The following is a 27,205-nucleotide window of genomic DNA, read 5'->3' as shown; positions in this document are numbered from 1 at the left end:
TCCTGATTCTTTAGGATAAGAACCCAGTCTTGCTTCCCAACTGAGAACAATGACCATAGTCTTATGTACACTTACTAGGAAGTAACACCCATTGATTTTAGAAGGTCTTACTTTTGAATAAAATGAATTAGGGTTGCACTCCTAGGATTGTACTCCTGGTAACTGTCCCAGATGCCCCGGAGACTGGTCCAGAAATGATCTGATTTATCACCGTCACCATCATCAAATGTGCTAATTTCCTAAGCCAATGGAAGGGGCTTGGGAAATGAGGCACACCCACTCACCAGCTCTGCTCCCCTAAAAGGACCAACCACATCCTCTTTGTTTACCTGCAAGCAGGGATGCTGGCAATAGCAGCATCAGAATATTTTTCTTCTCTCCGCCCCACCCCCCTTACTTATTGATGTACTTAAACAGCAGTGGCCTTTGGAACTGCAAGTCTTCTAAAGGGCTACTGCAATAAAGCTACTTCTTGTAGCCTTAGGGAGCCTTTACATCAAAATCTATTGCCATTGCCATGTACTGTCTTGGGGATAAAGGTCTTCTGCAATTTACAGCTGATCAAAACTCAACTTTGGGAGTCCAGAGAGCTATGTTAAATTATTGTTTTAAAAGGTTAATCCTGGCACCACATTCTTCTGAGTAAATAAAGGTCAAACTTTCCACAGCAAATGCTACTCACCATCTCTCCATCTGTGTTTGGGATGAGTAAAAAAAGGAAAGGTTTTCAGTTTTCAGACCAATAAATGCAGTTGCCCGTTTGCAATTGTCCATAATTTTCAGATACATGGAAGTGCAATTTCAATGAGAGTGCCTTGTGTTTTGCTTCTTTATTGAAACATGCTTTCATTCAAGGAAAGCAAAAATAAAAAATGGAATCTAACAGCTTATAAAGGAAAGCATAGAAAGTGATAGGACAGAGGTGTTTGAAATCCAGATTGCTATGGAAATGTATTATGAAAATCTTATTTAAACTTCAGCATCATAAAACCTACTGGTAGAATGATTAAAAAGAGGGGGAAGTACAATATTTGGCTGGCTTGTGGAATGTTTTCCCTTGATGAAGAGAAACATTAATAGTCTGATGACTAACAACACAAGGCCTTATTATTATTATTATTATTATTATTATTATTATTATTATTAGCTATTACATGATCTAACAGATGGATGTAACTTTATGTCAAGTTGCAATAGGAACTTGCGGAGCTTTGAATGTTGTTGGATTCCAGTTCTAATCAGTCCCAGGCAATATGTCCAATCGTCAGGGATGATGGGAATTGGAGTCCATCCTTGCCCCAATAAAACTTGAAATTGGCTGACGGGGAATGCAGCAGGGCATCTCAGTAGTTGCCTAGCAACTGCTTTGTGCAGTTTTGCTCCAGAGCTAATCAAGAGACCCAATGGGAGACATTTTTGCTGCTGGCCAGAAGCTGTTGTGTAAAAAGTGAAGAAAATGGCTCCTGATTATTAATTGGGAATGACCTTGAGATAAAAAGTGAGAGCACACATTTGGTGAGAAGAAACCCATTGGAACTCCTTTGCTTTGGACCACTAAAAAGAATCTGGCACAAGTTGAGTTGGGAAGGCCAGCTTCACATTTAATTATGTAAAATTGCAAGTGTCTGAAAACATGCCTGCCTTAAGCTGTCATGGCTATTAAATAGGCATGGGATCCATTTAATGACAATTATTGAGTAATAATCTCATACAGTGCCAACTAGTAGAGGCTCCAAAGGATAGTCAGGTAATGAGCTAGACAGATTTTTCATGCCTCTTGCTATAAATTGGCTTCCCAGCAGCATCAAGATTTGCCAGTTTTGACTCATTGCTTTTAAAAGTCACTATCCTCCTGTGAAGAAAGCACATACTTTACACAATACCTCATTGTGTCACAATGTTCTTCACTGGGTCCCCCCCCCCCCTAGACCGCAGAGGCATATATTCCTATGTTGGAGTCAGCTTTCTAATGTTTAACCAGTTCAGTGTTAAATTGGCCTTCATTAGGAATGTCACTGCTTCTCAGAGCTCAGAGCTGCTAGATAAGCAAAACTTTTCAGTGAGCCCCTAATTAACCATCAAATCACATCACAATATAAATCCACTGGAAAAGGAAAGGAATAATATTCCACTCAAAGAGTAATAGCTCAGACTAATACTAAGCATAGTGTACTATTGTACCATTGTCAAACTACTGGTGTGCTACTCAAAACTCATGAGTCTTCTGTATTGTGGGGTACAGTGATATTAGAATCAGAAAAGAGAGCCATTATGATATAGTGGGTAGTCAGCCCTTCTCAATCTTGGACCCCCAGATGTTGTTAGAGTACAACTCCCATCATTCCTAGCTAGCAGGACCAGTGGTCAGGGATGATGGGAGTTGTAGTCCAGCAACATCTGGGAACCCAAGGTTGAGAAAACCTGGATTAGACAGTTCATCTAGGTCTGGAGAGTCAGCTATGAAGGTCACTGGATGACCCTGCACCAATCATTTTTAGCCTGATCTACCTTGAGTCCCTTGGAGGAAAGGTGGTGAAATAAAATGAATAAACAAATCACACACATGTTTGTATGCATTAGGACAAGGGGTATCCACATTACCCACTTTGCATGATTATTTTTTATTCAACATGTTTAGCTAATCCACTGCTACATCTGGAATTGAGAAGAAGGCAAAATAAAGCTGTGTCAAAACCTCCAGATCAGTGTCCCTTGGCAATGTCTCCTGGATTTGAAACGTAACAGCACTGGAGACGAGAGCTGAGAATTTTACAGGCTGAGAATTTTCATTTTGTTTGTTACCTTACGTATGCTTTGTATGCTATGGTTTTTAGTGTGGAACCTGCCCTGGAATCCCTGTGTGATGAAGGGTGGGGTAGAAATTGAACAAATAAAACCCTTTGCAACACCTGCTAAAGAACTGCCACAGGGTTCCAGCTGGAAAAAAAGCCCTGGCTCCACCCATCATTGGTTTTCCCTCCAGCGACTGTTGGCATGTTTGGCTGGTCTCCACCTACAGATTATCCCTAAGGACATGCAGACCTTGGCAGAAACAAAGGTTGTCCATCCCTTACCTAAAGGGATGGGCTGCAGCAGCAGCTTTAGACCTCTAGTTTAGAGGGTAATAGAATACTATTCAGCATTGACTAACTGCAGGCATTTTCAGTGGAATTGGTTGTTAGCAGACAATCTGTCATTTCCTAGAGACCAGCAGAGTTCTTCCATCAGCATATTAATGGCAGACAGTCATACACAGCTCCATTCAACAACTTTGTATTCTGACATTAGGAAATGAGAGGAGAGTATTTCTTTCTTTATTGGCATATGTGAAAGCATTTCATCCGAAGTGATATTTCTTTTGATATTGGTTTGTCAGTTTTTTTGGAAAATAAATACAGAATAGTTATTTTGGCTGTCAGTTTACCAATACTGACATGTCAATCAAGATTTGCCCTCCCCCTTATGAATAATCAGTAAGAGTGCTCATAAAAATGCATAATGCCTCTGACTAGGATGCTCTGTTCATAATTAGGAAGTTTACAGCGTCACAGTGTTGTTCTGAAGAGAGGAGTACAAAAATTGTTTAATTCATTAATACACCTTTGACCTAACTTGTGTGTTTTCTTTCCTGTTGTTCTCAATAAATGAATCCAATCTCTCAGCAAGAGAGAAATCTGTCTTTCAGTATTTTGAATGCATATTGCTAAGTAGTTGCTATAATTCTAAATGCAAACTCTCCTTACCTCCCTTTGCAACAAAGACTGCATTCAACATTTTTATGGTTTTGGCTTGGAGATTTTCACTATTCTAAACTATCAAGAATTCTGTATGACAGCCACTGTAGCCTTTAATTCAATGGCTTAGTTCAGACATCATGAGGAACTATGGTTTATTGTGATGTGAACCTTGCCTCTCCCTGGATTCACCAGCAGTTTTGCCACACTTCTCCAATTTAGTTGTAGGAAAGAAATTGGAAGTTTTTGCTTTCAGTTTTGATTAATCACAGCTTTCTGTTACATCCAAGCTCCAAACTAGTTAATTTTAACTATGGTTTGTTTTAACCCAGTCTGTTCCTAAATTATGGCTTGAAGCTTTGTTTCAAACAAGTCATTGTTAAAATTAACCAGTGTGTTAGGTGGGATTGATCAAAAATTGTAGCTGAAACTTCCAGACTCCTCTTTGTGGCCATGTCAGGAGTTTGCAAAACCAGGGGGAACTATGCTAGTTCCCATCATGCTAATCCATGGGTTCTCAAGGCATTCAGATTTGGCCAATATGAACTAGCAGGTATTGATAGCATCCAAGGTGTCAGATGAGCAGGAGGAAGCATGCAAGGCCAAGCTGAAGCTAGGCTCATTCCCATCATAATAAGTCGTGTTCTACTATGATGTCCAACATGGCCAATATGTGGTAGTTGGCATGAAAGCATCAGACAATCATTTCCAAGGAACACAGTGAGGTTTCTGATGATAGACTTTCATTTTTCCTTGTGTGTTGTATAGCATATCCAAATGCATTCTTCCTGCCAACATAAAAAGGTTCATTCCCTCCAAATCAACACAATTCTCCTTGATATCTTCATCTCATCTCCCCCTGCCACCCAATATCTCACTTACAACTTCTTTCCAAGAGCATGCAAAGGCAGAGGCAGAAGGGAAGTTGGGCTTAAATTTGCAAATAGTTTCCTGAGCATAGTTTGTTTTACTGGCACCTAGGGATTCGTTACAGAACTGGAAGGTCTGGTGTAAATTTTCATCTGTAGCTGCAAAAACATTTGGGAGGGAGGGTGTGAAAAGCTGTAATTAAAAGTGTTGGGTTTGGATTTGCTGCTTAATACTATAAAAGGGTAGCCAGAAGGAGGCTTAATGGTCTAATGTGTATGACTTTTTAAAGTCATATCACAGAGAAGATGGTAACCTGAGTACACAACATTGTAGCATGCTATTTACATCATTAATTACCCAATGTATGCATTATGTAGATGGGGGAGGGGTCCAACCATAGTCTTGGTTTGCCGTAACTGGGAATATAATATTGCTAAACAAGATAGATTTCAAATTATGCATTTTCCCCAAAGTATAATGAAATACTATGGTTTTTTGAGAGAGCTGGATCAATTGTTCCTATGTGGGTTTTTGTTTGTTTGTTTGGTTTTTAATACACCAGCTGCTGTCCTTCCTGTTTCTGGAACTAATTTGTAGAGAACTGTTCACTACTTACTCTTTATTACTTTAGCAAACTCTAGACATAGATTTGCTTTACTTCTCTTTTTGTTGTTCCACTTCTCAGGGAAGTACTAAACAGCATCAGCAGAGATTTGGTACAAACGCTTGTGTTGCTTGAAAGTTCTACCTTTTCACATTCTCTGGGGAAACAATATGTAGGTCCAGGGAAATTGTTTGTTACAGATCGAAAAGCATTCTAATTATTAAGAATCAAATGGTGCGATTCATATTCAAAAATGTGTTTAGGACTATTCTCTCTCTTCTATCAGCAGTCTTTGCAGTCATTTTCGAGCAGCATTAGCTCCTAGATAATGGGAGTTAGGATTTAATGTCTTGACATTCTACAGAAATAGATAATCCTGGTTTACATGAGGCAGCCTAGTGTAAGGATTGCCGGGAGGAGATAATGGCTAGAAATATAACTATTGCTGGAATCATATTTTCCCCGCTTGCCATGGTCAGTTGAAACGCAAAGCTGTCTGTTTATCATTTGTCTTCATTGAATGAATTAGAAATGTTTAAACAATACAGAGTATAATTTAATGTTGTTTTGTTTATGGCTCTCATTTATTTTTCATTTCACATTTTTTTTTCCAAGAAGGCTTGCAAAGTTCCAGTTCCTATTAGATTTATTGCATACTAGGATATGGAGTTTAAACACTTCTGCTTAGAAATATTCATATATCCATGAATGCATCAGTTTCTTTTGTGTGTCCACAAACAGCAGCTTATGCTAGTTTATGTTACAGTCTTGTTGCTGTTTTCCCTTTTCTGTTTGATGAACAGACATTGATGAATGTTCAGATGGCTTTGTTCAGTGCGACAGCCGTGCCACCTGTATTAACCTCCCTGGATGGTACCACTGTGAATGCAGGGATGGCTACCATGATAATGGCATGTTTTCACCAAGTGGAGAGTCATGTGAAGGTCAGTAAAGGGGTAGCATAATTTATGTGCTTTCGCTGTGAGTCATGCTTGGTGCAGCTGACTTTAGCCTGGTTTGCATGACACTCTAAGCCAGACTTTGGCTTCGCTCAGTGTGGCGTAGCAGCAAAAAGGACTAAAGTGGCTGCAAAACCCTCTCTAAGAGCTCACACTTTTGCATGGCCTTCCATGTTGTGCAAACCAGGCCCCAGACTGAATTCATTGTGCTTGGGCCATCCTCAAATGTAAGCTTCAAGGTACTTTCTGACCCAGGGAACTTAAATTCTTTGATGACCTAAACAGACAAAGGGAATTGTTTTTTAAAATAATATTAACCTGCAATTAATCAATTGGTACACAGATAGACAGACAGACAGACAGACAGACAGACAGATGATAGATTTCTCCAGAAAACCCAGGATTTCTGTGACTGAGGATTTTTCCAGCAGTGTGAATTACTCAGAGCAGACGCACTGAAATTAATTATCACGACAAAGTTAGGTCCGTAAACACCAAAGGTTCTGATCTGATTAGAACTTAGTTGAATGCCACCCTATATCACTTCCAGAAAACCTACCACACCCAGACCAGAAGAGCAGCCTGCTCTTCTGCATAACCAAGTAAAAAAGAGATTCGTTTTCTCATAGATCATTCCTGATTTGCTTCTCCTTCACAAAGAAACAGGAGGGTCCTGGCACTCAGTGGTACATATTCATGTCAACAAAGGCACTGCACACTATAGCTTGGCTACAAAGCTAAATCCATGGAAGGAAAGAGGCATACAAGGCGCCATCCAACTGTCTTAGGGAGTGTGCTCCAGATTTGTGTGGGGTTTACTCCTTAACCTTTTCTTCTCCTAAAGATGTTTCAAAAGGCAGCAGGTATGGATTTTTCCTCGAGGATTACTCCCCAAGCCTTTCTCACGGGCGAGTATGGCAGCAAGGCAGTGGAGGTTTCCTTCTCCTAGAGTTTTCCTTCTCCTAGATGTGGCAGTGGGATGTTGTTGTGCAAGAGAATGCAAAAATAAGCATGTTGCTGGTAATGTTTGTTGCTCAATAGACTGTGCAGCTTTAAAATGCCCACTAAGCTCAAGAGGATGTTGGATGCAGCCCTTAGTTCTATCTAGTGCTAAACCAGAAATGCTAGCCTGTCCCTATCAGCCATTCAGAAACTATGAAACTGGGCAGAAATTCAGCAATTTCCTCAGGTGTGGGAGATAGGAGGAATTCTATGAATGGTGCAGAATGGCGGGCGCAGGCTTATTAGAATAATTGGCAGAGGTCTCGTTGTATTGTTTTCTTCCTTTAAGAAGCAACTTATTTTTTTCCACCAGTGCTGGAGCTGCAAATGACACTCAGCGACCTGCCATGTTCTGTTACAGTGCCTCACTGGGAACGGCATATTATGATGTAGTGCCATTCCAGGCTAGAACTGGGGAAAGAATGATGGCGCCTTCCAATGACCTGCCCCATCTCTGCTGCTGTCTCCAGATAGCTACAGTATGCAGGACTGTATGCTCAAATACAGTCTGAAGGCATGAAATGTGTGACCAGGCTCAGATTATATAGTAAGAATCCCTGATTTAAAAATCTGGGAACTGATGAAGGAAGCCAGGCATCAGGCAAACTCAGCCCTCCAGATGTTTTGTGACTACAACTCCTACCATCCCTAGCTAACAGGACCAGTGGTTAGGGATGATGCGAGTTGTAGTCTCAAAACACCTGGAGGGCTGAGTTTGCCTATGCCTGAAGTAAACTGTGCTGGCTATTTTGTACACATGGGCCGTATTAAAATGTAATGCCTCTATTGGAAGGTGCACTATTCATTCTACTGTCTATGTGCATATAGGGCGGATCTGAAGGCATTAACTTGTGATCTCTGTTTAACCGTAATGCTAAAGGTATGGTTCACCTCTTCCACTGCTGAGAGAGAAGTAGATTGCAGATGCAATGCTAGCCATATAATCACACCTAAATTTTACTGGTTTCTGAGTAAAAACCATCTAGTTTTATGTACTTCCTCTTTTGCTGTAAATAATAAATATACATTTTAGGGAAACCTCTTATCGCACAGTGAAACTACTGCCACCCATGGGGTAATATTATGCTGCTTTTACATTTTGTAGAAACTACTGCATTTAGCAAAAAGCAATTTGAGCAACAGTATTTCAAGCTTAGAAGCACAGGGATTGTTGGGTGCTGTGACAAATGGCATTACATAGAACAGCAGGTTAGTGGGCATGCAGTTATTTTAAGCTGCAGCTCTTCTAAAACAAAACATCCAGTCATATTTATTTATAAGCTTTGGGTTGAAATGTATTTGAAGGAAGGCAACACAGCATGTTGAGTTATGGTCTGTTAAAACCAAATTGTTGCGGGAGGGGGGATTTCATTTTCTCTAAACCTAAATTTCAAAAATTCTCTCAACTTTTTTTGGTATCATTGATGGTCCAGATTCTGTACATAATCATACAGAAGGAAGATGAATCTTTGAAGGTCTACCAGTGGAATTTTTGTTCTCTTCTCGGAGATTCTTTTTCCCTTCCAAGTCAGAATGAAGCCATGTCTGTTATGTATCTTCTTCTGCTGAAGGTTAATTCTCAGGCGGAAGGGATAAGCAGGGCTATCACACACATCCAGATTCAAGACGTTGGATTGTTTGCATCATGGGATAGCAATGGGGCAAAACCTGAAAGCAACCAGCTTTACTTTCAAGCAAAGATTGGAAAGCTAGGACTGAGATGCAAAATATTGGCCCCATATTATATAAAAATAACACAGAGAAACAATTGGCTGGCACATATTATACACATATAGTCCGTTAATACAGAGGGGAAAAATAAGGCTAAATGTTCTACATAGCATGGCAGTACATAATGAAAGACAGCACAATTCTGTGAGGTAGAAGCTGCAATGCATTTATATAATGCATCATTTTAAAATGACATGGGAGTGATAATAGTGACATACCACCTGGTGCCTGGAATTAACGATAACTCCAGGCTCCGACTCCCACTCTCTCCCTTCCTTTTGCTGTGTGCAGCAATAATTGACACTCTGTTTGGTCCCTCCATTCTCAGTATTTTATGGTGCTTGGTGTTCCTGTTACAGCTGTAAACAAAATGTCAACCACATAACTCACTCTTTATGGTGGTTTGCTACCAGTCCAAAATCAAAGCGTAGAGCAAGATTCTTGCAGGGATGGGTGATTTGTGGTGCAACACTTTTGCAGATAACGGCTGAAAGTTTGATGTTACTAAATAATGCAGATGTGTATTTCACTTGTGCAGGCTTTATGTCTATTTCCTTGCATATTTTTTTGGGGTTGTTGCCGATTTTCATAATATTTATTTTCAGAATGGCTTAGGCACAGGACAACCCTGTCTACCTGCACAATACTGAGACAAAAACAAAAACAAAAAACCAAGTATTACGCAGCAGCTTGCAAAATATTAAAGTTAAACAATTAGAATTCAAAACAATGCTAATACATATCAAAACATAACATTTAGGAAATGTAGCACATGCTCCATGCCTGCAACCCAAAGGCTTTCCTGAATGCTAGTTTAATGAAATTTTAAGGTTGCTTATCACTCTTCTCTTTTAGACAAAATTGCAAGCAATGAATGCAACCAAGAGCTTGCTGATTTCAGGATGTAGGCAGTGTTAGGCTTTACTCAGAGTAGACCCACTGACATTGTGTGTCGAGGCTTCCCAGAAAATTACCTTAAATAACTCACAACTGACAACAGAATTATGGTTTGGTTTTTGGCAAATAATTTAGGGCCACAACTTTATTAAATACACAATTTTAATCCGAGTGTTGGCTTAGGCTTTTGGTTATTCACTCGTCCTTCCTAAAGAAGGACTATCCCCATCTGTCCATCCAGGACAGGACTCAATCAGCTGTCCCCTTAGGACAGGACTCACCTCATCTGCCCCACGTGGCAGGACTCACATCAGCTGTCACCATTGGACAGGACTCACCTCATCTGCCCACGTGGCAGGACTCACATCAGCTGTCACCATAGGACAGGACTCACCACTGTCCGCTTGGACAGTTCCTGCTCCGACTTCCGCATGGAAGTCAAGTAAACATACCTGGGAGTGAGGAGGTGGCTGCGCCCAGTCATTCCCTCCTCACCTTCACCAAGAATGTTCCTCAAGGCTCTTGCTCTTAAAATTGGGCCCACCATTCCCGCCAATGGCGGGATGGTAAGGACAAGAGTGTAAGCCCTGAGATTCCTTTAACGGAATACTTCTATATGGAGCAAACGGAGGTGAGGGTAGGCATCCGTGTGCCACCCCCTCTACCAACCGATTAACCAACCAAAAGCCTAACCGCCAACCTAACAAGTTGTGACAATTTGCTAGCGCAGTAGGCGAAAACCAAGAGGCACAGCCAATCAGCCAATTGGAAAAATTCCTACTGACCCCTGAATACAGGCGGCCCCGAAGGCAATAGCAATGTCGTGCTAACCTGCAAGAAAGAAAGGGCGGGTGGGAGGGGTTCAAACGCCAGGCAAAAATGTGACCAGAAAATGGTGGACGCAGCTTTAAGAGGGGCCCCAACAACCAATCAGATCCAAGGAATTTGCATACACACGCCCCCCATTACTCAGCATGAGCTGTGGCCTTACACAAACCAAACCCTAAGCTAAATTTCTTAACAGCCCTACCACAATCCGCTTTATATTAGATGATATAAAGCGCTTTGTGTGTCGAGGCTTCCCAGAAAATTACCTTAAATAACTCACAACTGACAACAGAATTATGGTTTGGTTTTTGGCAAATAATTTAGGGCCACAACTTTATTAAATACACAATTTTAATCCGAGTGTTGGCTTAGGCTTTTGGTTATTCACTCGTCCTTCCTAAAGAAGGACTATCCCCATCTGTCCATCCAGGACAGGACTCAATCAGCTGTCCCCTTAGGACAGGACTCACCTCATCTGCCCCACGTGGCAGGACTCACATCAGCTGTCACCATTGGACAGGACTCACCTCATCTGCCCACGTGGCAGGACTCACATCAGCTGTCACCATAGGACAGGACTCACCACTGTCCGCTTGGACAGTTCCTGCTCCGACTTCCGCATGGAAGTCAAGTAAACATACCTGGGAGTGAGGAGGTGGCTGCGCCCAGTCATTCCCTCCTCACCTTCACCAAGAATGTTCCTCAAGGCTCTTGCTCTTAAAATTGGGCCCACCATTCCCGCCAATGGCGGGATGGTAAGGACAAGAGTGTAAGCCCTGAGATTCCTTTAACGGAATACTTCTATATGGAGCAAACGGAGGTGAGGGTAGGCATCCGTGTGCCACCCCCTCTACCAACCGATTAACCAACCAAAAGCCTAACCGCCAATCAAGCCAGCCCTGGCTTGCCGCCAACACTCAGAGACCTAACCAACTTTTTAAACCCTCAGACACATCACGCAGCCAAATATCATACCCATCAGGGGATAAGTGAACCCCATCATCCCGATATAAAAGCGGGGCTCTAACATTAATTTCGGGATGACGAATCAAACTCCCCCCGATTTCGTACACCCGTTTGGATGCTGCGCTGTTAACCCTCTTCCTAGCTCTTTCCCCAGCCAGAGGAGGAATATCACCCCGCCATTGCATCCTCTGCAACATTTGGGACCAAAAAACGACGGTATCAGGGAACCAAGTCCTTATCTCCAACAAATCTCGTAGGATAGCCAGGCGAAGAGATAACGGGTCCACAGCGGGGATGTCATTTTCTCCCAGCTGGATCACCAGGGCGGACGGGCACCCGAGCAAGAGGGCTTTGCGCCGCAGCAAAGGGAGAAGCTCCCCCCAGCGCATGCCCCTCTTGCCCATCCAGGTCACTTGGATGTTGGATGGAAGGCCAAGTCGAGGACCCAATGGCGTTTGGCCAGCGCGAAGGCCTGCCCAATGGACTATGGAATGTCCCACCATCCATATGTGCACGTCCGCGAGCCCTGGGAAAACATTGGAAAACAAACGACAAAGTTAGGAGCGCTTCCGAACATAAGATCTATACGCTGCAGATTTCCACCTGCCCAAATCCTTAATAGCATCAACCGAAAGACCCCAGTGGGCCGCCGTAGTGGCGGCCCCAATGCGAAAGGAATGAGGAGCGTAATTAGCGGCCACGCAACCGCATGCCGCTATCACCTTCCTCATAACTCTAGTAAATTGCAGCCTAGTCATCGGGTTACCATCCTGATGCACAAACAAGGGGCCCTCCCCAGCTGGCCTTTCCGCCAAGAATTTGGCTACGTCCTTAACCGGGCAGGGGCCCGTCTGCCCCGTAGCAGGCAGTCGCATTACTGCTCCTTTACCAGCCTGGTCGGTCTTGGAACTCCGAATCGTGATTAACAATTCCGTTGGTGACAGACGTATGTCCTGGAGTAGCAAACCCCCTGGCACCCCCTGACGCATCTGACCCCCTACAATTTCACCAATTCTCAAAGCGCCAAAAAAGGCCACTGAGAAGGCGGCCGAAAACAAACGGGCCTCATATTTAGACCAACACACCACCCTAAGCTTCAATCTCATTTTAGTGAGAAGATCAAAAGAAATCGGGTTCCTGGTAGGGGAACGGGGAGGACAAAGCCTACCCCATCCCTCCATGGCCTTACGCACCACAAATTTGGCGCAAGGGTCCCTATTAAAAAACAATTTCGAGAAAAATGAAATGGCCGCAGACTGGAGCTTTATGGTCCTGGCAGCCCTTCCCAGGTGAAACAGGTGTGCCAAATATTGAAGCACCTGGGAAGAAGAGGGGCGGGCCGCTCCCTCCACCGCGAGCGACTGACTGCGAAAAGTTAAAAAGTCAGTCCAAGCTTTTTGATAAGCCCGCAGGGTAGAGGGGGAAACAGAAGCAGCTACTCCCTGCAAGACTAGCAGCTGCCAAGGTTCCAAAGACGATCCGGGAAAATCTCCGGCTGATGTTGTGCGTCTGGAACCAGGGACCTGAAGCGCTCCATCTGAAATCGTGACAAAGCGTCAGCTATATCGTTGGCCACGCCCGGGACAAAACGCGCAGAGAAAATAATGTTAAAACGCAGGCACTGCAGCACGAATGCCCGCAGCAGAGCCGATACCCGAGTTGACTTAGAAGATTGTTTCGCAAGGACAGTCACCACAGCCTGGTTATCTGACCAAAAGCATACGCGGCGGTCCTTGAAGTCGTCAACCCAAATATGGACTGCAACTGCTATAGGAAAGAACTCAAGAAAAGTTAAATCCCGCGTGATTTCAGTGTCCCGCCAAGCAGGGGGCCATCTTTGTGCGCACCACCTGCCATTCCAAAACAAACCAAATCCCAGGGAACCCGCCGCATCGGAGTGCACTTGGAAATCGTTGTGCAGGTTTAAAACATCCTGCCACAAGGATACCCCATTGTATTCCTCCAGGAATACCAGCCACATCCTCATGTCAGCCTTCTCACCCTGCGATAAGCGCACCCGGTGATGAGGCTGACGCAGGCCAACGGTGCGTTTGTTCAAACGCGCACAAAAGGGGCGACCGGGTGACACAACTTTACAGGCAAAATTAAAGTGACCCAGCAACGATTGCAGCTGGCGAAGCGTCACTTTTTCCGGCACCAGCATTTCCTCTATCACCCGTCGAAGCGTGGTGATCTTCTCCATAGGTAAGCTGGAAGTCTGATTAACGGTATCCAGAAGGATACCCAGGTACGTGAGCCTGGTAGCTGGGCCTTCAGTCTTATCCGCTGCGAGGGGCACGCCCAGCTCATTGGTAAGGTCGTTAAAGGCCTGTAGCAGGGTGACGCAGTCACCCGTATCGGCCGCAGAAACCATTAAAAAATCATCCAAATAATGAGTGACCCCCGTTAATCCGGTCTTCGTGCGAAGGGCCCATTCCAAAAACGTACTAAAGCACTCGAAGGCCGCACAGGCTACGGAGCAGCCCATTGGCATGGCCTTATCAAAATAATAGGCGCCTTCAAACTGAAAGCCCAGCAACCAAAAATCATGCGGATGAATTGGTAATAATCGGAAAGCCGATTCGATATCACATTTTGCCAACAAGGCCCCCGGCCCAAACTTTCTGATCATTTTAATTGCCTGGTCGAGAGAAGCGTATTTGACCGTACAAAGCTCCGGAGGGATCACGTCGTTCACGGACGTGTCCCTAGGGTGAGACAAATTATGAATGAGCCGAAACTCACCCGGAGCCTTCTTGGGGACGATTCCCAAGGGAGAGAGGTGCAGATTGGGAAAAGGCGGAGACGCAAAAGGACCAGCCATGCGCTGGAGGGCTATTTCTTTATTAACCTTCCGCCTTGCGACCTCGTGCATCTCTCTCACCGACTTCTGGCTCCTAGGATTCCTAGCCAGGGGAACCGAAGCTATCGGAATCCGGAACCCGAAGGAGAAACCATCCCGAAGATATGCAGCCGCCTCAATATTGGGATAGGAGGCTAACCAATGTTTAAGGGCCGGTAACTTAATGGGAGAAAAAGCTAACTGAAGCAATTCACTTTGATGTGGAAGCTGCGGGGGGAGCGGGGAGGGCAGGGGCGGAACCCCTTGGCGCCTGCCTGAATCCTCCCCGACCCCCACGAAAGGGCCGCCGGCCCGCATAGCAGTTAACAGCCGGGTGGCTACCGCCACACCGGTCACAAGTGTGCGCATAAATACACCGCGGGCGCTGACACAGTCCTTTATTGAAATCCCAGCAGCGCAATTTAGGTGCCGCCTTAAAAGGCTGGGTCTTAGCCCTTTGCTGCTCGGCGGGTTTCCGTGAAACCGACGGAGCCACATACGTGGTCCAAAGGTCCAAGTCTTTCCTGTCAAAGCGGGCGGTGTCAATTTTTGACGCCCGCCTGCGAAATCTTTCATCATAAGCAATTGCGGCCGCTTCCCCTGCCATGTTATATGCTGACCTTACGATGGACTGGTACACGATAAGGTGTAGAGCCCTGCGGGGATATGCCGCTACTACTACCCCGGAAAAAACTTGATAACAATCGAGCCAACGCTCGAAAGTCCGCTCCACCTTTCTCCCCCTGCCTTTCTTTTTAGTACCAACGAGGGCGTTTCCTTGCTCAGGGACCACCTCCTCTGGTGGAGCTAAATCAAAAATGTCTACATATTTACCATCCAATATCCTAGACCTCAATTTAGAGGACAAGTGACTGCCCGGAATAATATCCCTAGTACTGTTGGTGGAAACCGTGGTTTCCGGGACCAACTCTCCGTCGAGACATTCTTGAACAGCTCCATAACGAGCACGATGCGAATTCGCTCGACGAGCCCAGGCCCAACGAGGAAGGCCAGAATCCACTTCCCCGTAAGCCCAGTACAACCCCATAGAGTGATCAGAACCCTCGGAGCTAGAGGACGAACCTGAGGTGGTCGAAGCCGAGGTATCGTCCTTGCGCCTCTTTGCCCGCCTCCTGGAACGACTTTTGTGACGACGTTTTCCGCCACTCGACGCTCTAGCCGGCACTGGGAGGGCTTCCTCGCCGGATGCCGACGAAAGCCCCTCGCGCCGCGAGGCGACGGCAAGAGTCTGGGATGGAGCAACGGGCGAAACAACAACATTAGAGGAGGCCCCCGTCTGCCCCCCCTGCCCTTGCCCACTTACTCTGCCCTTAGCCTGCCTCGCCCTCCTGGTGCGCCGAGGCTGCTTCCCCTCACTTCGTCGTTTGACGGGAGGGGGCGCCGGCACCACCATAGGAGTGGAAGAGGCATTCGGCATCAGAACACCAGAAGGCCCCACGAAGTCGTCATCCGACGAGTCAGCTGGCCCAGACGTGGTGGTCTCAGGCAGTTCCAGAATGGTCGCCATGGGGGACAGAGGCTGCGACGCCGCCACCGTAGCTTGCCCAGGGTCCAGGGATACACCTGCAGAGGTAGAGGGGGCAGAAAGAGGGTCTGGGCCTTGCCGGTCTGGAGGCATGGCCGTAGTCGCCGCCTCCCGCCCTGCTTCCAGAGGTAAACCAGCAGAGGTCGAGGCGGCAGGATGAGAGGCCGGGTTCTGTAATAAGGCATCAAGCCCAGATCCAAGCTGGGCCAGGGCCTGTGGGTCACCAGCAATGCTAGCGATGAATGCTTCCACGCGACCCGCTGCCTGCGAGGCTGGCGAACGCAGCTTCTGCGAAGCGCCCTTAATGACCCTCTTAGATTTCCCTGAAGTGGATGGGTGGGCCGCCATCCTGAACTATTAACTACTTGGAATAACAAGCAAACACACGTGGAATCACACAGGGGTGCGTATTACCACTTTAACCACTAGGCGGCGTCACCCCACCCCTCAAATATTGGAGCCTTCCCAACCAATCTGCAAAACTAACTGCAAAATATTTGGGGACACCCAGGCCTCTGAAAGGCCCCAGGGAAATCAGTTAGACTTGTATTGCAGGCTGGTGTAGGCCGGACCCCGGCACACGCCCCGGCCCCCCCCCTAAAAGGGAGGGAGAGGGAAATGCGCAGGCCAAAGCCAAACTCCCACCCACGCAACCAAATAGAATCCTTAACCAGAATACGTGAAAACTAAATTAACGTGAATTAAAATTAAATTGAATTAAACAATGGACATCAATTAAGCCAATTAAACAATGCAAGAAACCCAAAACGCAGGCCAAGCAATGTATTCCCTATCTATTGGGAAGGAACAGTATCAAAACTAACAAGGTGCGATAACCCCCTTGAGGCCAGCCGATGGCATAGAGAACCTAAAGTAGGCTGCAGTACTCAGGCCTCCAATTAAAGGCAAGGAGTAAAAGTTTTTTCCTTTCACTTAACCAAAGCAAGCCCACGCAGGTCAAAGCCAATTATAATCCAATTGAATCAATTAAGATTCCTAAATAAAAGGATATAAATTAAATCAAGTAATTAAAGGAAACCAATAAGTTAAAATGACCCAATAAGCTAGTCAGGCAACACAATAAAGTCAAAGCCTGTTCAAGGGACTTCAATATAGGCTGAGGGAAAAGGCAATTAAATTTGTAGGTGTAGTAACAACTCGTGGCCAGTAGATGGCGCCAAACGCCCAGAAACTGGCTGCAAGCACTCAAGCCTCGAAATAAACTGCAGCCAGGAAAAAATTTTTCCTCAGCTAAAACAGATGCAAACAGAAAACAAACGCTATACAGGACACCAAAACTAGAGGCCCCCCAGGTGAATCAAGTGAGGGGACCCCCTCCCAAGGTCCTAAAGACCCAGCAACCCCCCTCAAACCGCTCCCCCCAATGCACAAGCAGCAGCTCTCTGCTTAATAGCAAAGGGGGTTGCAAGCATTAAAATGGCGGACGCAACGTGCAAACCAGGCACAATAACGGCCTGGCGCCCTCCCAATGATGCACCCCCACCCCGCAGGCACCCCAGGGGGGGCGGCAAACGCCACAGCCCCCAATAAGCCAAATTAGAGGCCCCCAGCAGAGCGCAAGCAGCCTCAATGCTCCTCAGCCGGCAACAGCCCTATTAACCACCCACGTGGCTCCAGCCCAGCCCAGCCCAGCCCCAGCAGGAAAACGGCCAGGCAAGGAGCCAGGAGCCAAGGCTCCCTCAGGGTACCAAGGCCCCCTTGCCCACCAAGAGCCACAGCAGGCTAGCCAAGGCAAGCGGGGGGGGGGGGGGAATTTAAAGAATTTAAAGGAATCTAAAGGGGGGTGCGCCCTTTAAATAAAGTGGGATGCCTGTGCGGGGGGGGGGGGACTCCCAACGCCCCCAGCCGAGGCCGAGCCGTAGGGGAAGGGAGTGGGGAGGGAGGGGAGGGGGAGAATCAAAACGGAGCTAAATAAGGCAGTAAATGAAAGCTAAAAATCAAAAGCAAGCAATAAGCTGAATAAATCAGCAAATTAAATAAGCCAGATACAACCAGACTCCAGGAATCCAGGAACGCTCTCTTGCCAGACAGGAACCGATAGAAACACACAGTTCAAACGCCAGGCAAAAATGTGACCAGAAAATGGTGGACGCAGCTTTAAGAGGGGCCCCAACAACCAATCAGATCCAAGGAATTTGCATACACACGCCCCCCATTACTCAGCATGAGCTGTGGCCTTACACAAACCAAACCCTAAGCTAAATTTCTTAACAGCCCTACCACAATCCGCTTTATATTAGATGATATAAAGCGCTTTAATGAACATGAGTAACTTAGGGCAGATGATTTCAATGGGTTTACTTTGAATAAAACTTAATTGGATACAACTCACTTTCTGTAACTTTGTGAACTCGAAGTCGGACAACCTCTAGAGAGCAAATGACAACATGTGTGAGAGAATATATAGGCACATTAATTTGTAAATACAGTGGTGCCTCGCTAGACAAATTTAATTCGTTCCACAGGTCTTTTCTTATAACGAAAAATTCGTCTAGCGAATCCCATAGGAATGCATTGATTTTTTTTATTTATTTTTTTTGCCCATAGGAACACATTAATTGAATTTCAATGCATTCCTATGGGAAACCGCGATTCGCTAGACGAATTTTTCGTAAAACGCATTCGTCTAGTGAGGCAACCTCCACTAGAAAAAACCTTTCGTTAAGCAGGGCATTCGTTAAGCGAGGCACCACTGTACATGGATATCCTGCTACTAGTTTAGCCAGGCCTGTGCAGAGCTTATATGAGGCCTGGTGTGTGAGTCTTGTCTATGAGATGTGCCACTGCCTCATTTGAACTGGCAGTGGCACATTTCTGGATTTTGCTATCAAAGCTTTGCAAGTGCATACATTTTGCACATGGCCATTCCACCCATTAGGTCCCCAGTCCTCCAGATGGTCGCTGACTATTGGCCATGCAGCCTGGGGCTGATTGGAAATGTAGCCTAACAACATCTGAAGGGCCAAAGGTTCTCCAGCCCTGGTGAATGTTGTGATGCAGTGAAGATATGCCAACTGTAGATTGCACCAGCAAGGCAGAGAGAGCTCAGTCTGGGTCTACAAGTCACATGCAAACTTAAGGCTTATCTGAGTACTTGGCAGTTCTGCTTTTTCCAGTGCCACCCGGGTCCTCAATTCTGCAATGTAGGTTGGGGCTGTCTCAAAGAACCCTCAACCGTTCTTCTCCTCGTATGGGTCCCAACAGCCCCACATATTGGGCTAGCAATCAAATAGCCCTTTGGCCTGGCCCAGTCAACTTCAAGGCACCCATGAATTTGAGCCTCAGAAGGTTGGAATCCAATGGTACAAATATTGAATAAGAATACTACCACAGTACTTAAAGCTAATATCAGGAAGTTCATATAAGAATTTCCTTGCTTGATATACAGTAAGTAAGGGTCTGCACAGTTATTTCACTTGAACTTCCACTCACGTAATTAATGGTGTGTAAATTGTAATACGAAGAATTTAGACTTGAATGCATATAACTATGGAACTGAGGCTTAATGGCCGAGGATAATTTCTATCAACTATAGCCAGGCCAGTTTTTGTTAGTGTCTTTAGTTTAAAATCAGTCCATGGCTGTTTCTTTGCAGACATTGATGAATGTGCGACAGGAAGGCACAGTTGTGCCAATGACACCATTTGCTTTAACTTGGATGGTGGCTATGACTGCCGGTGTCCCCATGGGAAGAACTGCACAGGTGACTGTGTCCACGAAGGCAAAATTAAACACAATGGGCAGATTTGGGTTTTGGAGAACGATAGGTGCTCTGTCTGCTCCTGCCAGGTAAGTCTGATCGGCATTAGCAGGGGGTTCTTTGAGGGGTGGGAGAAGGTGAAAAAGCAAAGCAGGAAACTGAAGATAGAATAGTTTGTCCCCCTCCCCGAGGGATGAAGGTGGTATGCTTAAGTCACCACTGCCGATTTACTGAGGCAGAAAAATAAGCAATTTAGCCCAAATTTCCTGTTTCCAACAGATGGCAAGGTGGGAGGAGCTGTCGGCAAAACTCACTTGCCACAATTTGCACCAACAGTAGCTCTTTAGAGCAAAGTCACAGCTGGATCCAACCCACTATATTCAAAGAACATAGCCCATCCTTATTTGAACCATTATATTGTCAATTGCACACAATATTACAATTTTTTTATCCTTTCCTTCATTTTAAATTAGCTTTGAGAATTTAACAAGAGCCCTGCAGACTTACACAAAGGCCTATCTAGTTGCATGCAACAACACACTCCTCACTTGTGACTGTTGCTCTGAGGCCGTGGAAGTGGAACTTGGCCTTATCTTCCATGAATTAGTCTAATCCTGTTTTAAACCACTCTCGTGGAAGTGCTTTCCATAGTTTAACTACCTATGCACTGTGTGAAGAACCATTTCCTCCTTTTGACTTCCCTGAATCTCCCATTCTTAAACTAGTTCTGTAGCTTTGCAGACTGTTAGTTATTCATTTCCCTCACCATAGTTATGCAAGCTGATTCTAATTTTTACTGCATGCTGCTCTGTCTTGCAACGGTAGAGTGGATACGTAATGTGTCGGCGAATGGTATGTGATTGTGAGAACCCCACAGTTGACTTATTCTGCTGCCCTGAATGCGACCCAAGGCTCAGCAGTCAGTGTCTACATCAAAGCGGTGAGATCTTATACAACAGTGGAGACACCTGGGTTCAAAATTGTCAACAATGCCGCTGTTTGGTAAGTCCTCCTCCTACAATAGACAATTAAATCAAAACCATTTGCAATCATTATGAGTTACATCTGCCTTAATTGTTCTTTTATTATTGTTTCAATCAGTTTTTAAAAAATTTAATTAAATTAAATTTTTCTATTGCTCAATTGATCAAAGACTGAACATTTCAGACTGTAGATAGAATCATAGAATTCTAGAGTTGGAAGGGATCCCAAGGGTCATCTAGTCCAACCCCCTGCAATGCAGGAATCTCAGCCAAAGCATCCATGACAGATGGCTACCCAACCTCTGCTTAAGAAACTCCAAGGAAGGAGAGACCATAACCTTTTGAGGGGGACCATTCTTACTGACAGAAAGTCCCCCCCCCGATGTTTAGTTGGGATCTCCTTTTTTTGTAACTTGAAGATACATCTAATCACAACATGAAAATCTGTTGTTCATATTTGACTGTAAAAAAAAATGGATCTAGGGAATAGAAATATTGCCTCATTACCAATCATGGTTGAAAGAGCAACTTGAAATAATTGGAACCCAAGGAGTACACTGCAAATATTTATTGAAAGTGAGTCCTTATCACAGAAAGAAGATTCACCCCAGCACAGGGTGCAATTCAAAACACACTTGACACCTTTTGAGATCCATGGAACTACATGAACAATTCACTACTTAACACTGTATAAATCAATGTGATTTTAGCATGCCCAGTTTTCTCAGAGCTAGATCCTTAATCATTCAGTTTCCATTGCTTGCCTTTAGTAACAAATCCACATAATAAACCTCTGCCATTTTTTTTGTTAGAAGTCCCATTGTTAGAAGTCCCAGGTTAGTGGGAAAATGCACCCCCAGCAGCACTCAACATGTCCCTCAGCCTGAACAAGCTTCCCTGTCCCTTTTTATGATGGTATAATAGTGTCTTAACATAATATGAATGATGATGATATAACAACATAGAATTAATGCTCCTTTGTCCATTTTTTTATTAAAAAAAAACAGCAGGGTGAAGTGGACTGTTGGCCCTTGCCTTGTCCAGATATGGAGTGTGAATTCAGCACCCTCCCTGAGAATGAATGTTGCCCTCACTGCGTCACTGACCCATGTCAAGCAGATACCATTAGGAACGATATCACCAAGACTTGTCTGGATGAAACCAATGTGGTTCGCTTCACCGGGTCCTCTTGGATCAAGCATGGCACAGAATGCACCCTCTGCCAGTGCAAGGTACTGAAGAGCTAAATTGAGCCGTAGAAGGGTCTTTTCCAGTTGGCCTTACAGTTTATAAATATTGATGCATCTCATCTAGTCACTGGGATGCCTCTTTCCACACTTGCGACATAAATCATTCAGTGTTGTTGACATCATTCTTTTCTGCCAGGGGGGCAGGAGCATTCAAGAATCTGGATAATGGTTTAGATGTGTACCAGCAAGGCAAAATTCTCAAAGTCCACACACTGTCTGACCTTGAAGCTATCTAGCCCTCTATACATCTACATATGGTATACTTTTTATGGAAATATATTGGCTCAGCTGTGATTGCCGATCTTGCTGTTGTCAGGGTTTGGGGGGGGCATTTTGAAGATATTTAAACTATCAAACGATTTCTCATATAGGCTATAAACTTCTACACCTCCCCTCCCCGCAAAAAAAAGCATTTTCTGTCAAGAGAAGAAAATTACCCAAGACAATTTTGAAGCTTTGCGGTGATCAAACACTTTTTCATGTTCTGGGGAGGCAGAAATGGAAATACAGCCATTGCTTCCTTGTTTTTTATAAAGTGAAGGGAACAGAATCCACATGATAATTTGGGTCTTTAGTATTCCTCAGGGTCAACAAGAGACACTTATCTGAAGAATGAGGGCGCATAGTGATATGCTGGCGTGACTCTTGCAACCTTTAAAAATAGTTAAGAAAAAGGGTCTGGAATAAACTGTTCTCATTCATACAAGTGATGGAAAGTGCATTTCCTACTTTCCTCACTGAACCCAAACAAGTACTCTACCTGCTACACCCCACCTTTAGGGCTCTTCAGTTTAGAGAAAAGGTGAGCAAAGGTGCATACGGTTCTTCACGGTGCAGACAAAGTGGATAGAGAAAGGTTTTTTCTCCATCTCTCATAACACTAAAACTCCAGGACTTCCAATGAAGCTGAATAGGGGAAGATGTAGGGTAGACAAAATTGGCAGCTTATAGTTATGGAAGATGCTCCCACAGGAGGTTGTGGTGTTTACCACCTTGGATAGCTTAAAAAAAGAAGATTATGAATGATAAGGCTACTAGCCCTCATGGCTATGTTGTGCCTTCCCGGTTGGAGGGAGGATGCCTTCAAATACCATTTGCTGGGAATCACAAGTGAGGAAAAGGTTGCAGTCAAGTCCTACTTACAGGTCTCCCATATGCATCTGGTTGTCCACTATGAAAACAGCATGCTAGAGTAGATGGATTATTGCCTCACCCAGTAGTGTCTTCCTATGTTCTTAACTCATAACAATAAACTGAGCAGAATTAGCTAAATGGAACATTTATCACCTCCTCTTCCCAACACCTTATTATGTCATCCATATGTTCCATGCCTGCACAGCTTTACTTGAAAGTATCTCACATGCATTCAGTGGGGTTGGCTCCAAGTAATGGGGTACAGGATCACAACCTAACAGTGTAATCCTTTACATGCTTATTTTGAAGTAACTCCTACTGGCTTCAATTGAGCCAATTTCTAGGTAACTGTGTATAGGATTGCAGCCTAGTGGGTGAAAAGAAAACACAGCTGTAATTTTAGGACTGTGCACAACTCACTGATCCACTGTAGGGGGTGCTCATCTGTGGCCCCCATGTTGTGACCCAGGGACCACCCACCCCATATCTATTCCCAAATAAATTTAGGGGTGGACTAATTGTTGTTTTTTTTGTTTACCCTATGGATTTATCAGCATACATCCAGATTTTATTTTTCCTTCTAACCACATACACAGGGGAATGACTGGGGAGGAATATGTGAAATGAAAGAGCAGCTGGGTTTTTTTTTTAATGTTGATGCATTGGAAATCATAATATACCACTTTATCCTTGAAACAGAATCTGTGCTTTATTTCTTGCCTAACATATGGTATAAGCATTTTGGCACCTGAATTTTAAAACGATTCAAAAAGGTCATTCAAATTAGACTAATAGTACAGTATACTGTGTATACAGTAAAAAAATAAAGAAACATTAATGCCCTGTACATTCATAGAGTGCATCTCACAGAAGGTCAGAGCTGCAGGATAAGCCTCTGTAGTCAAGCTTACAACAAAATAGGTTTACATAAAATCATTTAGGAATTCAGAAAAGCCGGGCATCGGCTGAAGCAGCTTTAAGCACAAAACCATTTTAAAACCGCAAGTGGGAAAAGTGAGCAGCAAGATTGCTGTCATGGTTTTCTAGGACCCTGCCATACAGCAAGTCAAGAAAATAAAATAACAAATTGCCCAAATGCAATTCTAAGCAAACTTGTTTATAAAGGCAGTAACTATGTGATGTTCTTAACATGGGTCTGCCATCAGAAGTGGCAGCCCCATGTCGACATCTTTCCTCCTGTAATGTCTAAGCACAGCTCAGTGTTCTGGCATTATGGAGTCTCTCTTTCCACACAGTCACCAGCAACAGCCAATGATAAGAAAGCAGAGAAATGCATAACTCAAAAATATACAGGCAGGGGTGGATCTGCTGCGAAAATGGTGAGGCTTCACCATTCAGGGCCCCTAATCCTGGAGGGGCTCCAGAAGCGACTTAAGTCCACAGTGCTTAAAACCTTTGGGTCTGGTAGACCCAATTTGAGTCACAAGACTCAAATGGATTACTACATTGTTGTATATATTTCAACAATCCCAAAGACAGAGAGTCAGTAGCACAGATGGTGAAAAGGTGTGGTGAACTGTCGTGGAACAACCCCATTGGGTAACAGTGGTTAGCCAGACCTTGTTGCTGGTTGCGAAAAGGCCCCCCTAACTGTTCAAGCTTCAGGGCCACAAAAATGTAGGCCCGCCACTGTACACAGATAAATGTGCCAAAATATTACAGAGACAATTTGTTTCTTCACTTGCATCCCAATATGAAGATAGGCATGTAGTTCCCACCAAACTTCTACTGACAGCAAGTAAATTCAGTCAGAATTGACATGTAATTGCATTTAGTCCTTTCAAGTGTGTGACTTTATCAAAAAGTGTTTGCTTTTGTTTTGGTATTGTTTTTCTGAATGATCACCAACTTTAAATCTTCTGTACTGTAAGAGAACCGGACTGGGAAAGGGAAGAAGAAACAATTTTATTCTCCCTTCCTTGAATAGTTTAAGTTTATTCAATCACATATTACCCTCTGTTCATGGGAAATGTGTGTCGGATGAAGAAACATAAGTTATCTTTGAGTTTGGGGGTCCAAAGGCACCACAAATCCATGTTTGCAAATTTATCTATTTAGTGCCTTAATGTTCTGCCTTTCCTCCATCATGAAACTCAAGGTTGCATACAATAGATGGGCCATCCAGATGCTGCCTTGACCCATATCTGCTTAGGTGCAGCAAGGTGGAGGCATCGTGGCCCTAGGCATTATAATCGGGAGAAATCAGGCCCCACCCACAAGCCATTTAAACCGAGCTACATGGGGAAAAGCTTATTTAGTACTGCTTGCTAGAACATACAGTCCAATTTAAACCAAAGCAAATGGATTTAAGCTAATTTACAATCTTAATACCTCAATTTAATTAGCTTCTGGACATGGTTATCCATCTCGTGTGCATCAGTACCTTTATAGCTAAAGTGAATTGTGGAAACTGGCGAAAGTTATTTCTCCAGTTTCATTCACCTAACAATTCAATTTAATGGAAACACTGCTTTAAGTTAGGCTTCTAAAGAGCTTCTGGATCAGTTACTTCTGGCCAGTGCTTTTATCTTCTGGAAAAATAGGTGCCGGTACTCACCATGAAGTTATTACAGTAAGTGCCATACTTTTTAACAACAACGAAAGTTCAGCCCTTGAGTATCTCCTGAATAAAAAGCACTGCTTCTGGCTAGTAAAACTGGTGAAAAGGAAGGAAGGCTACTGTAAGCTAGAAAAAAAGTTGAGTATTATTTTTTCATGCAGTCCTTTCTTGACATTAGTGAACAGTGCTGGTTCGTGTGGCAGTTTCCTCCTTGGAACTGCTGACCATTCATGACATACTCTGCACTGTGCAAATGTGTGGTTGCTGACAGCATGGCTCAGCAATGGAATCTGTCTCTGCCATGCAAATGCATTGGATGATTGCCTGATGGGAACTCAAATTGCTCTCTTTATGTTGACATTCAGAAGTAAAAAAAAGGCACTAAGTTAATTTTCACTGGAAGATCAGAAAGAATTTAACACAGAATTAATGGGTAGGAAATGCTGGTATTTCAGCACATCTCCCAGCAGTCATGTGTAAATGCTTATACTCTTGTTTAAACAAAGTTGTTTGCATGAATGTAAATCACTTTCTCTTGTTTTTCTTTGTCTTCTCTAGAATGGGCATGTTTGTTGTTCGGTGGATCCACATTGCCTTCAGGAACTGTGAAGCTAATGACCATGTATCACAGGCAGGCAGTTTCTGGCTATAGAATTTTTTCCTTTGCAAAAGACTTATAGACCAAAAATTGTATAAAGCCAAAACTGGAGCAAGACCAGTTTTTACCCCCAATTAAAGTGCAGAAATGCTATGAATTGAATGAGCTGTCACTTTCCTCATTCTGGGTGAAATGTGTAAGACTAGTAATGACTTCAGATGTATAAACCTGTGTTTGGGTGTGAGGTTCCACTTCTGGTCCAGTCTGTGTTTGACATCATTATGTAAGATACTGGACTAGAGGAAAATTGACATGTTGTGCATATAAAGGTGTCAGAATCCTCAAGAATGTAAAAAGCTTTCTGGAGTTTTGAAAATACACCTCATCCATGGCCACAGATTTATTTATTTTGTAGCCTAATGATATTTGAATCTACATCATCATTATTTTTTATTGCTCACTACAGAATTTGCCAGAAATCTTTTTTAAAAGGAAAATATCTTTTGGAAACACTGAATGTTGCAACAACATATGTACAGCTCTGAGAAACTGATTCAAGTTATTGTAAAAAATAATAATGATAATGCACAGGCATGACTACTTAATATTGTCTGATGGGAGAAGTCATCTATATTTCCTTGTTCGACTGCACTTAGTTATTGACTAAATTTGTTCAGTATAAGCTCGTTCTTGTGCAAAATTTAAATAAATATTTCTCTTACCTTATACTGTTGAGTATCTGTCATTGTTGCGGGCTACAGAATGCATTCTTTCATTGCTTTTCTTCTTTTGCTAACATTGCTGTAAGTAAATTTTCCCGTTTGGCAAGTTTTATTTGACATAGTACATACTGCCAGGTCTTACCTCTGCAGCCGTTTACTTCAACTGGTTTTAATGGGGCTTTTGCAGTGGAGGTTCAATAGCAGCTGTGTTTGACAGACAAATCAAACTCTGTGGAT

The 27,205-nt window shown here is 44.0% G+C and overlaps 2 protein-coding genes across 3 annotated transcripts in view; one reads left to right on the top strand and one right to left on the bottom strand.

The window, feature by feature from the left end:
• The window catches only part of NELL2 (neural EGFL like 2), a 119,366-nt gene extending 92,394 nt beyond the window's left edge, over positions 1-26,972 (top strand). The window contains exons 16-20 of one of the 2 annotated variants that reach the window (XM_035128429.3): positions 6,012-6,152; positions 19,596-19,789; positions 20,526-20,702; positions 21,691-21,915; positions 26,207-26,972. In XM_035128429.3, coding sequence (XP_034984320.1) covers positions 6,012-6,152; positions 19,596-19,789; positions 20,526-20,702; positions 21,691-21,915; positions 26,207-26,257 — 788 coding nt within the window. In that variant the 3' untranslated portion in view covers positions 26,258-26,972. The remainder of the gene's footprint in view (positions 1-6,011; positions 6,153-19,595; positions 19,790-20,525; positions 20,703-21,690; positions 21,916-26,206) is intronic. The other variant, XM_088676462.1, reaches the window with a different exon arrangement.
• Positions 10,923-16,473, bottom strand: LOC132591986 (uncharacterized). Its single transcript, XM_060273532.2, has 2 exons — positions 15,517-16,473; positions 10,923-12,117 (listed from the first exon to the last, which is right to left on the bottom strand). The coding sequence occupies exons 1-2, from the start codon at positions 16,325-16,327 to the stop codon at positions 11,543-11,545; spliced, it is 1,386 nt and encodes a 461-aa protein (XP_060129515.2). The 5' UTR covers positions 16,328-16,473; the 3' UTR covers positions 10,923-11,542.
• Positions 26,973-27,205: the final 233 nt, after the last annotated feature.

The sequence above is a fragment of the Zootoca vivipara genome, chromosome 9 (genome assembly GCF_965207765.1).
Source record: "Zootoca vivipara chromosome 9, rZooViv2.hap1.1, whole genome shotgun sequence".
Classification (NCBI taxonomy): domain Eukaryota; kingdom Metazoa; phylum Chordata; class Lepidosauria; order Squamata; family Lacertidae; genus Zootoca; species Zootoca vivipara.
This window is presented reverse-complemented; position numbering and strand designations above follow the sequence as displayed.

Coding starts and splice junctions, on each gene's coding strand:
- LOC132591986 (XM_060273532.2), bottom strand. CDS start 16,327: ATGGCGGCCCACCCATCCACTTCAGGGAAATCTAAGAGGGTCATTAAG. Junction 12,118..15,516: donor CTCGGCTTCGACCACCTCAG/GTTCGTCCTCTA, acceptor ATGTTTTCCCAG/GGCTCGCGGACGTGCACATA.